This window comes from Monodelphis domestica, chromosome 7 (assembly GCF_027887165.1).
Source record: "Monodelphis domestica isolate mMonDom1 chromosome 7, mMonDom1.pri, whole genome shotgun sequence".
Lineage (NCBI taxonomy): Eukaryota > Metazoa > Chordata > Mammalia > Didelphimorphia > Didelphidae > Monodelphis > Monodelphis domestica.
In genome coordinates, this window is record NC_077233.1 from 61,815,087 (window position 1) to 61,832,036 (window position 16,950).

Consider the following 16,950-nt stretch of genomic DNA (forward strand, 5'->3'; position numbering starts at 1 on the left):
TTTTAAATTAGGGTATGTTTTTTTTTTTGGACATAATACTATCACATACTTAATAGACTTTTTTTTGGACATAATACTATCACATACTTAATAGACTACAATAACTTTTATATACATTGGGAAAACAAAAAAATTGTGATTAATTTTGAAATTCAATATTATTTGATCTATCCTGTTAGTCTAGAATTGAAGCATCAGTATCTCTGAGGAATGCTTATAAAAAAAAAAAGGTTTGCCATAATGTGGTTGTGATGATGTAAATGTCTTGGGCCCAGTCAGCACCAGCTTTGTTCAGAGCACATGGATAGGAGGAAAGGATGGCTGATGTAATGCTCCGTTGGGGCCTAGCTAGGCCCCCGGAGTATGAGGCAAGCTGATTGGAGGGTATGGGATAGAATGGAGTTGGTTTGCCCCAAGGTGCCTACCATGGAGGGGAGGAGAGTGTAGTCAGGGCCTGGGAAAGCATGTAGGGGTGGAAGGAAGAGATGCACCAAGAAAGAGTTTAGGGACTATAAAGGTGGAATGAAAAGAGGTGAGGGTCAGAGAAAAGGGGATTTCAGTTAGCCCCGGCCTCTAATAACAGCACTGTTTCTCTCGGGTCCAAGGCTCCAGTGAGTGCCTCAGAGACTCCCAAAAACATGCAAAACCCAGTGTTGCTTCCACAGCCCTCGGGTTCTTTCCAGGGCCTGATGATTCCCAGGGCTCCGGCCAGGGTAAGCCTGATGTCAAGTGCTGCCTGGGTCTGAATGAGATGCAGCTTCTACACAGGTAGGGAGCAGGGCAGATTACTCTACCCATAAAGATAACTTCTCCATTTAATTTTATTTTAAAATAGTTGACATTTTCAGGTCATTCCAAGGCCCTCGCCTCGTGCGGACACAGGCGTGGGCCTTCCCAGTCTCATTGTACCCGTGTTCTGTTAGGGCAAACTGAGGCTGCCCGGGCTTCTTGGATTCGGAGTCCGAAACCTCCGGCCCACTGCATAGACCGCTGCCAGAGGGGTAACTAGGTAACTGGTGGGTTTCTCCCACTGGCCGCGTCACCCTTAAGCACGACAAACCTGGCCCCAGGATGGATGGCTTGAAATAGGCTGGGGGAATCAGAGCGGCCTATAGCCACGCTCCGCTCGAAGGACTCTTGGAGAAAAGAAAAGAAACGAAAAGGGGGGGCAGGGCCGGGCTGAGCAGAATCCCTGAACTCGAGGGCCGAGGGACTGTGCGGGAGGGGCGGGACTCCGTGAGCAGAGAAGCATAGGATTGGCTGGAACCCCTTTAGTCCCGCCCTATCCCAACCCTTCATGAATATTGATTACGTACACCGTGGAATCTATTTATTATTCATAAGGCTTCCCGGGCTCCTCTGGGTCACGTGTGCTTTTTCGCGCGAAAACCTTTTCTCGGAGTAGGAAGGAGCTTGCAGCGCTAGAAGTGGAGCTCAAGCAACTATGGCGGTGAGCAGGGAGCACGGCCACCTGGGGGGCCGGGAGACGGAGGGTCGTGACCTAGGGAGGTCTGTGAAGAAGACACGGGGAGCTTTGAGGAACCTGACGGGGACCGTGTTGCAGGGGGAGATAAAGAGAAGGTGGTGGGGTGACGAGAGACTCCGACTGTCCGCGCATGTGCAGTGAGAGGTGTGTGTAGGGGGGGGCTTGCAGCTCCCAGGGATGAGGGCAGTAAGATCGTACTTTCGTACTGTCTGCATTTATTAGTCGCCTGTTGTTTAGGGCCCTGCTGTCTGAATGGGGATGAGGCCCCCTCCTGCAGTGAGAACTGTAGGGACGAACCCTATAGTGGGGAACTGAAGAGAAGACATTACCGGGGGGAGGGAACTGTGTGGGCGAGAGGTGGGGAATGGGTGGGGAGCTGCGACTGCCTACCCGACCGGAATTAGTGTGGGGGCGGGGACTGTCTGCCGGGGATGGGTATGAAGTGGGGGCGGGGACATTCTACCAGGATAAGGTATGGGGGAGGGGAAGGACGGGTTTTCCATAAATGTGCTTTGAAAAGCGACCTTCCGAAGTTACGCTCCTTTGTTGGGCCACTAAACTCGGTTGGGGATAGCAGATTTAGGACTGGACAGGCCCCAGAGGCCGCCAGGCACGCGGTTCTCATTTTAGAGATAGGGAGCAGCCCTGTTCCTAGAAAGGTGTATGACTTGCCCAAGGTCATAAAATAAGCAGAGCTGGATTCCTAGGGAAGGCCTAATCCCTAGTTTCCAAGTGTCAGGATCTGTGACTCAAAAAAAGACCTAATTTAGAAGAGACAATTGCTCTTATTGGAAATGAAAGTCTACCGAGGGAAAGACAAACAGATCATAAGCTAGCAATATATTAAATGCATTAGAGGGATGAAATACCTATCTGGGTATTTATTATATATATACATAATATATTTATATATGTATATTATAAGGTAGTTATTAGTATAGAATCCAGGATGACTGCAATTAATTAAACATTTATATTACCAGTCCCTTTAGGCAAGAAAAAAAAAGTGTCCTAAGGACATTCTTCTCAGGGTAAATGGGTATACAGAGAAGTAAATACAAAATAAATCCAAAGAAATTTCAAATACATGTGGGAGGGGGAGGGGTGAACTAACAAGTGGTATCTGAAAGCACCTCTTAAAGAGGGAGGTGCCTGAGCTGAGCTTTGAAGGAAGGAGTAGGAGATTCTAAGGCTGGGATCAAGAGGAAGGGATTTTCTGGAGATGCTAGCATTTGAGCTGGTCTTTAAAGAATGGATAGTAATTTATGTTGAAGGAGAGAAGATGGCAATGCTGGTATAGGGAATCAGTAAAGGGGGAAAGACATCAATCCCAGAGTTCAACCAGGTCCAGAAGAATAAGGAGGGAGCCCTTAAGGCCAGCAGGGCTGGGCAGACTAAAAACTCATTGCCTTTGATATTCTTGAGCACCCTTATCTACAGCTGGAACTGGAAGGAGGGCTGAAATTTCCAATTTATTATCTCCTCATTCTTCCCTCCAACACCCCTCAATGTGTCTTCTTTGTTTTGACAGGAATTTATTTTAAAATTTTGATCTTAAGAGAAATTTTGTTTTACCTTTCCCAACGTAAGGGTAAAGAAAAATTGTTTCAGTTCTCACGTAATAGGACCTAGCTTGGACTCCAGCTTTCCTGTCAAAAGCAAGTCCTCCCAAGAAAGCCTCCCTATCACTACTTCTATACAAAATGCAGGACTATTGACACAATCTGATCCTTTTTCAGGATTCCTCAGAGTCTTTAAATATAGCATCCTCCAGCCCAGCCCGAAGATATAGACGGGTCAGTGATGGTTTAACATCTAGCCCTGGGCGAGGTTCCCGTCGTGATGCTTTGACCTCAAGCCCTGGCCGCGACCTGCCACCTTTTGAAGATGAATCAGAGGGTCTTCTGGGCACTGAAGGGCTTCCTGATGAAGAGGAAGAAGATGGAGAAGAGCTTATTGGGGATGGAATGGAGAGGTGAGAGGTTTTTTTTGGGGGGGGGGAATGGTGGTGGGAGAGTCAGGGCATTTGAGAAATGGGATTAGACCAGAATCCTGTTTTTTAGAACTGATTAGTCATGTAGGAAGCCAGGGGTTAATTCCTTTTGTTTTTTATTTTTTTGGGAAAATTTTATTAGTTAATTTAGAATATTTTTCCATGGTTACAAGAATCATGTTCCTTCCCTCCCTTCCCCCTCCCCTCCTCCAGTAGCTGATGGGCAATTCCACTGGGTTTTACATGTGTCATTGATCAAGACCTATTTCCATATTATTAATATTTACAGTAGGGTGGTCATTTAGAGTCTACATCCCCAATCATATCCCCATTGATCCATATGATCAAATAGTTGTTTTCTGTGTTTCTAGTCAGGGGTTAATTCCATTTTCCATTGCTTTCTAGCAAGTTTCTTCTCTTTGTCATAGTTTCCTTTCCATGATACATGGAGATGAGGATAGCCATGAAATGATGTGCTAGAATTTTTTCATTGTAGCCTGAGCAGTCCTTGGAGGAGAATGTATATTTAAATACTTTCATTGGTATAAAAGAAAGATCAATGAATTAGGTGTGCAACTAGTAAAAAATTAGTAAACCAACATTTAAAAAACCCCAAACTGAAAGCACAACATGTGAAGAGTTGTTTCCCCTTTGCTATGATGTGGTAGTTATTAAGTAAAACTCCCAAGACTTTTGGGACCTTTTCCATTTTGAGCATTAGGTTGTAATTAGGCAGAAACATTGCTCTAAGAACATGAGAGTGTACTGGATTTTATTAGTGCTTTTTTTCTGTCCAGTATTCTTTTTCTTGAAAGGAGCATCCAAAGATAGTGTATGGGAGAGGATAGCAGCTGACCCCGATATTGATTATAAAAGGTTGATATTCTCTAAACATCCCTAACTTTTAAGACATGCAGTATTAATTTTTTAAAGTGCTTTGTGATCTCTGGTTTATTGAGGCTTTAAGAATGAGATGATAACTGCCATTTGTAGCCCTGAACCCAAGACCTGTGTGTTGATGACTTTAGAACTTGGGTTGTCTTTGCTCTGGACTAATTGTACTTGCTTTTGGGTCTCCATAGAGATTATCGAGCCATTCCTGAGCTAGACACCTATGAAGCAGAAGGGCTAGCCCTTGATGATGAAGATGTGGAAGAGCTGACAGCCAGCCAGAGGGAAGCTGCTGAACGAGTTATGCGGCAGAGAGACCGTGAGGCTGACCGAGGCTTGGGACGCATGCGGCGGGGGCTACTGTACGGTAAGTACTTTGGATTTCTTGCTTGTGTCCTTGCCAGGTTAAGCAACTGTAAGTGCTTGATTCTATTATCTCTTCTCCTATCAGGGATTGGGTCTAAAATATTGGAGTGGGGGAGGAGGAGAAAAAGAGGGGAGGGAAGATGACATTTATGTTCCGTTAAAAAGACCTACCATCCAATAAGCCCATCTTCTTTGAAGCTATCATGATTTCTGTAGTATTTAAACCCTTTGGTGCCTCCATTTGCTCCTCTCAGCTATAGGTTCATGGGTTGGTCTTTTCACTGAATAATGGGAAAGGTGGGTAATGGCTCCAGGGAGCATACTGGATTGGTGGTTGAGAGGGAATGACCTAGTGGAAGAAGGATATGAATTAGAAGCAGGGAGAGTTGGGTGAGATTGACAGACATGTTCCTTATGTCCTCAGATAGTGATGAAGAAGATGAGGAACGGCCAGCCAGGAAGCGGCGCCTGGTAGAGCGGGGCACAGAGGAGGGAGAAGAAGAAGAAGACATGATAGAAAGCATTGAGAATCTAGAGGACTTGAAAGGCCACACTGTTAGGGAGTGGGTGAGCATGGCAGGCCCTCGACTGGAGATCCATCATCGATTCAAGAACTTTTTACGAACTCATGTGGATGGACATGGTCACAATGTCTTCAAGGAGCGAATTAGTGACATGTGTAAAGGTACATGGTCAGGGTTTCCTTCCCCTGCTCTCAAACCCAGTCCCATTTCTCATTAATGTTTTCTCTCTTTCATCATGATAGTTATCCTAGCTAGTTTGCTATTTCTCTTCTCCCAACAAGATGCTATTTTTAGTCTCACAACAACTCCTTTTCCAGATGAAGAAATTGGGGCACAGAATTCCAGTGTGTGGTTGAAGGTTATTGAGCTAGAGGGAGCAGAGCTAACCCTAAAATAAATGGAATTTGAGAATTTTTGCTCAGTGCTCCTGACTTCAACATGGCCCTATTTGGGTTAGGGTCATGTTCTCCCCAGCACAGGTAGAAGGAATTTCCCTGCTTTGTTCAAGAGAAGAGCTGCCATAGAACCATAGAGCCATTTTTGGGTTCTCCACAGCTGTACTTTTCAGCCCTCTTGGCCTATCCATCTTCTCTGGGACTGAGCTCTCTTACTACATTATATCTCCTAATTAGAGGGTGAGGTCTATGAGAGCTGGAACTGTCTTTCCATTGGTATTCCAAAACTTAAAGTGCTTGTAAGCAATCACTTTCTGCTTATTCATTCATTCATTCATTCATTCATTCATTCTCTCCACCTCACCAGAGAACAGGGAGAGCCTGGTGGTGAATTATGAAGACCTGGCAGCCCGGGAACATGTCTTGGCCTACTTTTTACCTGAGGCACCTGCAGAACTCCTAGGGATTTTTGATGAAGCTGCCCGAGAGGTGGTGTTGGCTATGTACCCAAAATATGACCGAATTGCCAGTCACATCCATGTCCGGATCTCTCACCTTCCCCTAGTAGAGGAACTTCGCTCCCTCAGGTGAGAAAGAAGAACAAGTAGGCCAAGGAGCAGAGCCAGGGTCCTCATGAAGGGAGTGGGCATCAACGATTGCTTACCAGTTTCTTCTGCTAGACTTTCTGAAAGCAGGGCCTTGGGGGGTTTCACGTCATCCTTTCTAGGGTTAAATGGCATAGTAGAATGAGAAATTGAAGTGTCCTTGACCTTTTGGATCTTCTGTTTCCCAGAAAGCTTAGGGGAAGCTGGAGTCAGCCAAAGGGAATACCTTTCATAGAAGCAAATCATAAAGAGTCCTTTCTTATGCAGGGATAAATATAGAACTGGTCAATTCTGCCTGGTAGGGCAGCTGAGGCTTTGTTTTTATGAAACAGAAGTTCCATGTGCTCTGAATGAGAGGGCAGCTAGGTGACATAGGGGATAGAGTGCTGGGCTTGGGATCAGGAAGAGTCATCATCCTGAATTCAAATCTGGCCTCTGACAAATCTGGCCAATAGTTGTGTGACCTTGGGCAAGCCATTTAACCCTGCTGCCTTAGTTTCCTAATTAGTAAAATGAGGTGGAGAAGAAAATAACGACTCTAGGATCTTTGCCAAGAAAACCCCAAATGGGGCCACATAGAGTCAGCCATGACTGAAATGATTATACAACAAAAACTGAGTGAGAATGCTTTTAGTCCTCTGCCCAGCCTGCCCTGGTAGTGGCCCCAAGAGAGGAGAAGCCAAGGCTACTTTGTTGTCTCTGAGTGGTTCATGTTCCTTTCCCACTCCTTACAGGCAGCTACACCTGAACCAGCTGATCCGAACCAGTGGTGTGGTAACCAGCTGCACAGGAGTCCTGCCTCAGCTCAGCATGGTCAAGTACAACTGCAACAAATGCAACTTTGTCCTGGGGCCCTTCTGTCAGTCTCAAAACCAGGAGGTGAAGCCTGGCTCATGTCCTGAATGCCAGTCTACTGGTCCTTTTGAAGTCAACATGGAAGAGGTGAGCATAGGTGACAAGTCTTCATTCTTGCTAGGAGGTTCAGTGGATAGATTGTCTGGCCTGGAGTTAGGAAGTCCAGAGTTTAAATCCATCTACAAACACTTATTTAGCTCTATGATCTTGAGCAAGTCACTTCATCTCTGTTTGCTAGTCTCCTTGGCTGTGAAATGGAGATAATAGCATTTCTCTTCCAGGGTTATTGTGAGGATCAAATGAGAGAGTATTTGTAAAGTGCTTAGTGTTTTCTGTGATTACTGATCATAGTAGATGCTATATAAACATTAGTTATTATTATCATTAATATTATTGCACATCTGGAGTATAAATCAGTCATTTGTTTTGGTTGCTCAGGGGGAACTTGGTGCAGTGTTCCCTGAGGAGAGCAACTCCTTCCTCTTACAAAAGAGGAATCTCAGCATACATAGTATGAGAGTTCCTTTTCCTGTGCTTCCTGGTTTATCAGGATGACTATGAACAAAAGGCAGTTGTTTGGCTTCAGCCAGGTGATCTTGGATAAATCACATCTTTTTTTGCCTTCATCTTCATCTGTGTCAGTTTCATACCACAGACTGTGAAGTGGTTGACCTTTCTTTTGGACAAATAGAAGGAAAGAATGAGATGTTAAAAGGTCAGCAGTGATCCTCTTTGTCCTTTTCATTGGAGAGGCCTTCTAGAGAAGTCCATTATCAGGTTGTATCAGTGGAAAATATGTGATTTCTGTATTTCCCTATATAGAGGTAACATGGCTGAAATGATCGTACAACAGAATATGAGTGAGAGTGTTCCAGTTCTTTTCTGTCCCAGCCTGCCCTAGTAGTGGCCCCAAGAGGAAGGGCCAAAGTCACTTTGCCAGTAGTCACTGCATGGGTCATCTTCCTTTCCTCACTCCCCACAGGCAGCTGTACCTGAACCAGCTGATCTAAACCAGTGGTGTGAGTGAGTGAGACTTGAGTACTTGTTTCAGCCCCCCTCCTAATTAGTTGTGAGACTTTCAGCAAGCCATTTATCCTATCTACAGCTCTATGTATATCTACATATCCTGGCCAATTCCACAGGGGTATTATCAGGATAAAATGAGATAATGTATATGAAAGAACTTTGACAGATTAAAAGTGCAAATAACAAAACAGAAGGCATTGCTTTCCCAGAGGAGGAGGGAATTATCAAATTTACAATGTCAGTTACATTAAATATTTATTAAGCCCTGCTTGGCACTGAAGGAAATACAAAGAGAAATAAAATTGAGGGTCCTTGCTCTCAAGTAAGATAGCTAAACAAGTTAGCATAATACAAAGAAGGATACTGAGTTGCTATAAGTGTTTTAGGACATACTGCTTTGAACTGAAACTTGGAAGAATGGCAGTGATGAAGGAGGTGATTTCTGGTAGAAGGAACAATGAGTGGGCAGATGAAGAGATTTTAGGAGAATAGCATATATTCTGATACAACTAGAACATAAGATATATGCAGATAACAGAAGCTAAATAGTAGATTGGGGTTTGAGCATAAACCTTGAATAGCCTAAGGATTTGGAACTTGATCTTGTAGAGACATTAGGGACCCACCATAGAGTTTCAAGCAGGGAAAAAGAGAGGGAATAGGGCTTTAGCATTTTCTCACTCTAGTGTCCTCTATCTTCTCTAGACAATCTATCAGAATTACCAGCGCATCCGAATCCAAGAGAGTCCCGGTAAAGTGGCTGCAGGCAGGCTTCCTCGATCCAAAGATGCCATTCTTCTTGCTGATCTGGTGGATAGCTGCAAGCCAGGAGATGAAATTGTGAGTGAGCAGAAGGGTTGAGCCTTCTTCCTCTCAGGACCAAACACTAGAAAATGCCAGAGTGGGGACCGGTTGGTGGAAAGATGGGAGTGTTAGTGTTTGTAATGGGTGAAATGTATATAGAACTTGAACTCATCAAATGAAAAAAGCCTGGTGTGATGGTAGGAACACCAATCAGATGGGGCCTCGACAATTTCTTTCTTTGTACTCTGGTTAGATACATCACTTGAATAATGAGGTTTGGAATTATTTCCCTCATACTTATAATTTTCTATCTTGGTACTTCAAGATTGGGGGGCTTTGGGAAAAACAATTTTTTGGTCGAAGCCAGCTCTGTGGTGGAATCTAACTCAGCCTTGCTCCTTGAATATGGCTGCTGACTACCTCTTCCTTTCTCCCATCCAGGAGTTGACTGGCATCTACCACAACAACTATGATGGCTCCCTCAATACTGCTAATGGCTTCCCCGTCTTTGCTACAGTTATCTTGGCCAATCATGTGGCCAAGAAGGATGATAAGGTAGCTGTAGGGGAACTTACTGATGAGGATGTGAAGACTATAATTAGCCTTTCCAAGGACCAGCAGATTGGAGAAAAGGTGAATTGGGTAGAAAAATCTCATGGGGATGCTTTTCAGTTAAAATCTTTTCTCTGACTCAACTTGACCTCTCTTAGCAGAGTCGTTAATTCTGCATTTGCCCTTCCCCCAAAGAGATCAGTGCATATATTGGATCCCAAGTGAACTGTGGGTGTGTTCAAGAAATCCTGAAGATAGGACAGTGGCATCTTAGTTGCTGAGATCCCTCCTTTTTGGAGCACATAGATGCACATCATTTTGTTTCCACTGTGTGGAGCCCATGCATCACCAAACTGGAGGAACAGACCTTTGGTGGTAGGCAGTGCCTTAGTGAATGTCTGCAAGCCTAAGTGTGTGCTGACTTGGAAGCCAGGACCTCTTTGGTTTCTAGCCCTTGTCTCCCTGCAGTGGTCCTGTGATTATCTTCACCTTAAGAGGTGATTGGCACTCCATAGTGTGGCAGGCAGAGAAACATACATTATTGACATTGCTTGAAAAATGTGGTAGTGGCCAAAGGTTCCAGGTCCTGTCATGCTTAAGGATGCCTGGGGCAGAGGATGAGGGACAACATGCTCCTGAGGATGTGGGTGAGGGTACAATGTGTATGCAGAGTGTATATCAAAAGGAGGGTCAGAGAGCCCTAACACCTTGGTGAGGTGGTGTGGGGCATGCTCTACTCTTAAAGCATCCAGTTTTATCATTCTGCCTTAGTCTTTTCTATTGAAAAAGAAAGCCCTAGTGGGGAGTTAATGGGGTTACTAGGAATTTTGCACTCTAATATAGTTCCAAAGGGGAGAACAGTACAAAGGGAGAGAAGTCCTGAGTTCTCTTAGAATCCTGGCTTCCTTCAAGACCCAGTAAAAATCCCATCTGCTGTAGAAAGTCTTTCCTGATCCTCCATAATGTTAGTACCTTCTCTATTAATTTTCTCCACTTTATCCTATATCTGAATTTTGTTTGTACATTGCTCAGTGAGCACCACAAGGGTAGGGACTGTCTTGCTTTTCTTTTTTTCCCATGCTTAGGATAGTGCCTTGCACATAGAAAGTACTTAAATGTTTGACTGATTCATTAACTAGCAGAGAACACTTCAGAATTGCTTTTAGGAATCACCTATCTCTATAAGGTTGGCTCTTCCTGGGATTCTAGTAAGAGCTGCTTTAGGGGTAACCAGATGCTGTCAAAGCCTATTTACTCATCATACCCTGTTTGATTTTTTTCAGGTCTTTGCTAGCATTGCCCCCTCTATTTATGGACATGAAGACATTAAGAGAGGGCTAGCCCTGGCTCTGTTTGGAGGAGAACCCAAAAACCCAGGTTAGTTGTCATGTACCTCAGGGCCAGCTTGTGTTTTTTTTCAATGCTAATTCTTCCCCTATGATTATTTTAGTGCATGTCAGGAGTCTTTTTTGTGGCAAAAGTCTTTGTAGTTTGAAATTTGGAAGTGAGGTCAGTGTTCAGAGTAGCTTTTGTGGCTATACTGGTAGCTTTTGGGGAGATGCTCTCCATATTCTTTATACCCTAACCAAAATGGTCTGGGTGACCTCTTCCTCCCATAATACCTAGATACTTCCTTGTTTTTGTCCATCAACTGGGTATCTCAGTGGTATGATGCTTCCCCTTTGTCCCTGTTTACCTGACTCTTAAGTGACAGGAATCAGTGGACAATTTAGCTGCCTTTAAAGTCCCTAGTTCTTGCCTTCCTCACTTCTCTACTCCAGTACAATGCTATCTATCCCCCCAAACATTGATCCTTTTCTTTTAGGTGGCAAGCACAAGGTTCGAGGGGATATTAATGTGCTGTTGTGTGGGGATCCTGGTACTGCCAAATCTCAGTTCCTTAAGTATGTGGAAAAAGTATCCAGCAGAGCCATCTTTACCACTGGCCAGGGGGCTTCAGCTGTAGGGCTCACTGCATATGTCCAGAGGCATCCTGTCAGTCGAGAGTGGACCTTAGAAGCAGGAGCCTTGGTTCTGGCTGACCGAGGAGTATGCTTAATTGATGAGTTTGACAAGGTGGGTACTTGGTGGGTGTTTTTAAGATGGTGAAAATACTAAAAAGTTTTTTAGCTTAGTAATCAGTGAAAAAAACAGTGGGAAAGGACTTGGCTGGAGCTGTCTTAACAGTGTTATTGGAGAATATTGAGGGAGTGGAGATGCAGACTAAGAAGGAACCTTGGCTATTCTACAGATGAATGACCAGGATAGGACCAGCATCCACGAGGCCATGGAACAGCAGAGTATCTCCATATCCAAAGCAGGCATCGTCACCTCTCTACAGGCCCGCTGCACTGTCATCGCTGCTGCCAATCCCATAGGTATTAGGGTTGGCTGGGAGGGAATGGCTCATCCTCTATGAATATAGAGATTGGTGAAAGGGCTTGAATCCTAGTAAAAGACCATGTCAAAGAGATTCTGCCCTTCTGTTCTAGGGGTCCATAGGGTTTGTTACTTTCTAGTCTGATTATAACACCTAGAAGTAGATTAGGGTTACTACTCCTTAGCTTTGGTTTGGGAAAATAATTAAAAACAAGATGTGAAATAAAGCCTTTGATAATATTATATTAGAGACACTAGAAATAATAGCTTCCATTTATATAGCACTGTAAGGTTTGTGAAGCACTTGGCATACATTATTAGGAGACTCAAGCCTAATAATGTATTTTACAGAAGAGGAAATAAGTAAGCTTAAGGTATTAAATAATTTGCATCACATAGTTTTTCCAGGTAACACTTGAACCCAGATCACAGGTTCAAGACCAGTGCTCTACCCACTATGTTCTATAGCTTCTCCCTTTTATTTTATAGCTATCTTTTGATCATTGTAAAAAGTATATGCCTTTTCCCTAATATGAAAGTATTTGTTTAAAACTAAGAGCTTATAAATGAAATGGAGCAGGATGCAAAGCTGTTTGCTTAGCAATGTTACTCTTCATTATACTGCAGTAAAACTTTTTTTAGTGGAATAGAAGGCAAAGGAAATCCATTTGTGGGTTATATGCTTAATTTAAAAAATCCAAGGGACAGCAAAATTAACCAAATAATACATTCAAATGGGATTTAACAAGACACCAAAATATGAGAAATAAGCAAAATCATTAGCACTTTTTTTATCACTAAAACCAGAAGTTGATAAAAATAATATCACAACAATAAAATCTGGTAAATGCTAAGTCCTTAATTTAACCAAGACCTATGTAAAACTAACTGTAAAAGAATTTTGACAATAGTAAAGAATTAAGTAATTTGAGAGAGATCCAAAGTACATGGTTAGGTTGAACCAATAAAGATGGCAAAACTGTCTACATTTGTAAACTGAATGCAATACCAAAATAATAGTATTTTTTACTTATAAATTCTGCTTTTGAGATCTGTTAAAAGAAAAATGAAAGTGGCACTAAAGGGTTTCTTTTGAGCACTTATATTTCATTTGCATCTGCACTCTGTTCTCTTGATGTGGAAGCAATGAGGAAAAAATCAGGATTCATACTGGCTGGCAGAGCAGACAGTGGATTTTCATCAGACAGTTCACATGTTGCTAAATTTTTATTTTCCTTCTCTGAGAAGCAGCTGGACCCTCTTAACTTTTCCTGTGTACATATTGGTTAGGCATTCAACCTCTGTAGAAATAGCAAATCTCCCTTGTCTTTGTAATATCTCCTTGCTATATGGACCATTTTGTCCTTGTGTCTACCTTGGGCTGGAAAAAGTGGAGGTACAGAAATTTGGAGAAATAAGAATTAACTGAGTCATCCTTATGTTACAGGTGGACGGTATGATCCATCATTGACATTCTCAGAAAATGTGGACCTCACAGAGCCCATCATATCCCGCTTTGATGTCCTGTGTGTAGTGAGGGATACTGTGGATCCTGTCCAGGTACAAAACTGCTATGCTCCAAGAGATTTGAGCAATGAGGTTTATTAATAAAAACTCATATTTGTGTCATATTTCATAAATATGCCTTCCTCAACGTCAGGTGAATTAAATGGTTATAGGTAATAGTCTTCCAATTTTACAGATGTGGCAGCTGCCTCTTTGGTTAACTGGCTTGCCTAGTCATGTGACTAGAAAGTGTCAGAACCAGGACTCAGAAGTGACCAAGGTGCTTGACTCCAAACTTCCCTCAGTACCAAACACTAGGAGTACCCAGACTTGGGGCTTTTAACTTTTTTGGGGTCATGAACCCCTTTAGCAGTTTGATGAATCCTGTGGACCCCTTCTTAGAAGCATGTTACATAAAGTTGAAGAGGTAATATTAAATTTAAGTGTGAGGTAGTGATAATAAAGATGTAATTTTTTTAGTTATAGGAATTTAGTTATAGCTCCCAAGTCATGGGTTCCAAGGATCCAGGAACTCCTGACTAGTACTTGAATGCTGTTTGGGAATGTAGCCAAATATAGTGAAGGAAAGGGCTGACCAGACTGGGATATGATTCTGTTGGTGAACCTCTCATGACCATTTCATCTCATTTCTCCCATCTGGCTTCTTATGGATGACTGGATGACTTGCTATTGAATGTGGATTTAGTTGAGTAAAACAAAGGGTCCTAATGACTTTTCCCTTCCCTCACTAGGATGAAATGCTGGCCCGATTTGTGGTTGGCAGCCATGTCAAACACCACCCCAGCAACAAGGAAGAGGATATTGCCAATGGCAGGACACTAGAACCAGCCCTGCCTAATACATATGGTGTGGATCCCTTACCTCAGGAGATATTAAAGAAGTACATCATCTATGCCAAGGAGAAAGTCCACCCAAAACTTAACCAAATGGACCAAGATAAAGTTGCCAAGATGTACAGTGATCTCCGGAAAGAATCCATGGTAAGAACTGTATAGGATAGGATTTAGACTAGGAGGAAAGGTGAATTCAGTTTGGTTCTGAAGGTATTTTAGCCAGAGCCTAGGAACTGAGCATCCAAAACCAAGAAGTCAGCCCTGTCCTCAGATTTACATTCTGCTGGAAGATATAACATGAAGACCAGGAAATAAATAATTTAGAAAGAGAATACAAAGACCTAGGAAAGGTTTCCTCTTAAATGGTGGCACTTGAAGTGAGCCTTGAAGGAATCTGGAGATGCTAAGAGGTAAGACATGAGGAGGAAGATCACTGGGACAGAAAGCCTGGACTACGTACAAAAACTGAAGCATTGCTAGGTTTAGAGATCAGCAAGTAGGCTGGTTTGGGTGAAAGGAGAGTATACTAGATAAAAATGTAATTGGGAAATATTTAACAAAATACATTAGAATGTGTTAACGTATTTTCTAAGTTAGTATTAGGCCCACAGGGCTACCATTTCTACTTGAATTTGATGCCATTCTAGGAGAAGACATAAAGGAGAATAATATAAACTAAGTCTTGAAAGGTGGGCTTGGGCCACATCATGTGAAGTGCTTTAAATGCTGGATGTTAGTAATAGAGCCTGCTGATCACCAAGTGTGCTTTTTTAGACCTGTTGGACAAATATACAGGGAGGGTTCTTCAGTTTCCTTGCTACACTATACTCTTCTAAGGTGTATCCCTCCATCTAAAGCCTAAACATGATCTCTTTGGCAGGCTACAGGCAGCATCCCCATCACAGTTCGGCACATTGAGTCAATGATCCGAATGGCAGAAGCCCATGCCCGCATTCACCTTCGGGACTATGTGCTGGAAGATGATGTCAACATGGCTATCCGAGTGATGCTAGAGAGCTTTATTGACACTCAGAAGTTCAGTGTCATGCGCAGTATGCGTAAGGTAGGACATAGATGTGGATTTAGATAGAGAACAGTCAGACAAGCCAAACCTATCTTGAGAAGAAATTCAGTGGGCCATTGTGGGATTTATGACCCTACAGGTGGGACCTTAACCGTACCCCAAACTGCTTATTGGAAGCCAAACTGGTTTCACTACTTTTAGCAAGTGGAGAAAGGAGGGGTGTTGGGCAAGGCAAAAGGAAGCTGGCTAATTGGCAATTTTAATGCTGTAGAAATGTGATTGTGAGCACATGGGTTGATCTCTTCCCTTTCCTCTCTTTTAGACCTTTGCTCGTTACTTGTCATTCCGAAGGGACAACAATGAGCTATTACTCTTTATACTGAAGCAGCTAGTGGCAGAACAGGTAATCTACCAGCGCAATCGATATGGGGCCCAGCAAGATACCATTGAGGTACCTGAGAAGGACCTAGTGGATAAGGTAAGGAATGAGGGCATGGATTTGTTGTCCTGGGTGGTAGGGCCATATTTGGGGAACATAGGCTATGTTGCATCCTCTCATTCTCTGATACTTCATCTTTTTTTAGGCTCGCCAGATCAACATCCACAACCTCGCTGCTTTTTATGACAGTGAACTCTTCAGAATGAATAAATTCAGCCACGACCTGAAACGTAAACTGATTATCCAGCAATTCTGAGACCTTCAGCCACTGTAGCTAATTATTATGCACTTTGCCTCTGGAAGGTCTAGTCGAAGTTGAGCACCCTGTTTTCTTTGTGCCTTAGGGAGACCTCACCCACAGATTTTGTTAAACCATCAATGGACAGGAAAATGGAGGAGTCCTGTTGGTGCAAGGTTCAGACACCTTAACTTGATCACCAGGGTCCCCTTGGCTGTGGGCTGGAATGGTCATTTTGTGTGTTCTCTATCTTTGCTGCCTTAGATGCCTATATTTTGATTTTCCTTCCTAACTTCTCTGGAGTTGAGTTCATAAGCCTGTTGGTTTTGGTCAGAGAAAATTACACATTTAATATACTGATGGTGTGAAGATAGCCTGGCCCTAATCCATAGTTGACTTAGGCCAGATGAAGGAATGAGAATGATTTCTTCCACTCCTGGTATCATCTTATGTATCAGCTTTGGTTGCTTCTGCCATCCTTTGCAATTACAAGTGAATAAGAAAGGCTAGTGTGTATCACTTCTAGAACTGTCTGCCCTATATTCCTCTGGATAGAGGCAAATGTCTGTAGAACAGAAACCTTGCAATGTAAAGTATATAATTCTGACTGCTTGGCTTCCCCCAGCTGAGGAGAGTTAAGCAGCAAATATGTTATTAGATTATGTGATTATAAGGGCCAGAGGTAGTCATCTTTACCACATCTACTTTTTCCCAGCTTGGCTGTTTCTTTTACCATTAGTATTTGTACATTGGACTTTCACTGTTTTCATTTTGCATAAAATGATTAAAATGTTTATTTTCAAATGCTGATGTCTTAGTTCTACTTTTGAGTCATCAGTGCCTAGTAAAAATAGTGTTAGAACAAAACCTGGAAAATGGAGTCCTAGGTGCTAGTTCTGCCCCTTAACTTGCAACAGTAGCCTTGAGCAAGTTTCAGTTTCAGTCTCCTAATCCTTGGGGATAGTACTTGCTTTGTCTACCAAGGTCATAAGACTGCTTCAGTGGTCAAATGA

At 43.0% G+C, this 16,950-nt stretch overlaps 1 protein-coding gene across 1 annotated transcript; it reads left to right on the plus strand.

Annotated features, from left to right (window-relative positions):
* Positions 1–1,302: 1,302 nt before the first annotated feature.
* On the plus strand, positions 1,303–16,741 carry MCM2 (minichromosome maintenance complex component 2). Its single transcript, XM_007500312.2, has 16 exons — positions 1,303–1,450; positions 3,226–3,461; positions 4,562–4,737; positions 5,161–5,421; positions 6,023–6,242; positions 6,995–7,202; positions 8,847–8,981; positions 9,387–9,578; positions 10,781–10,874; positions 11,323–11,573; positions 11,749–11,875; positions 13,324–13,436; positions 14,135–14,383; positions 15,117–15,299; positions 15,583–15,738; positions 15,845–16,741. Exons 1-16 carry the CDS (start codon positions 1,445–1,447, stop codon positions 15,953–15,955), a joined length of 2,718 nt encoding a protein of 905 aa, XP_007500374.1. The 5' UTR covers positions 1,303–1,444; the 3' UTR covers positions 15,956–16,741.
* Positions 16,742–16,950: the final 209 nt, after the last annotated feature.

Coding starts and splice junctions, on each gene's coding strand:
- MCM2 (XM_007500312.2), top strand. Junction 5,422..6,022: donor AATTAGTGACATGTGTAAAG/GTACATGGTCAG, acceptor CCACCTCACCAG/AGAACAGGGAGAGCCTGGTG. Junction 15,300..15,582: donor TCATGCGCAGTATGCGTAAG/GTAGGACATAGA, acceptor CCTCTCTTTTAG/ACCTTTGCTCGTTACTTGTC.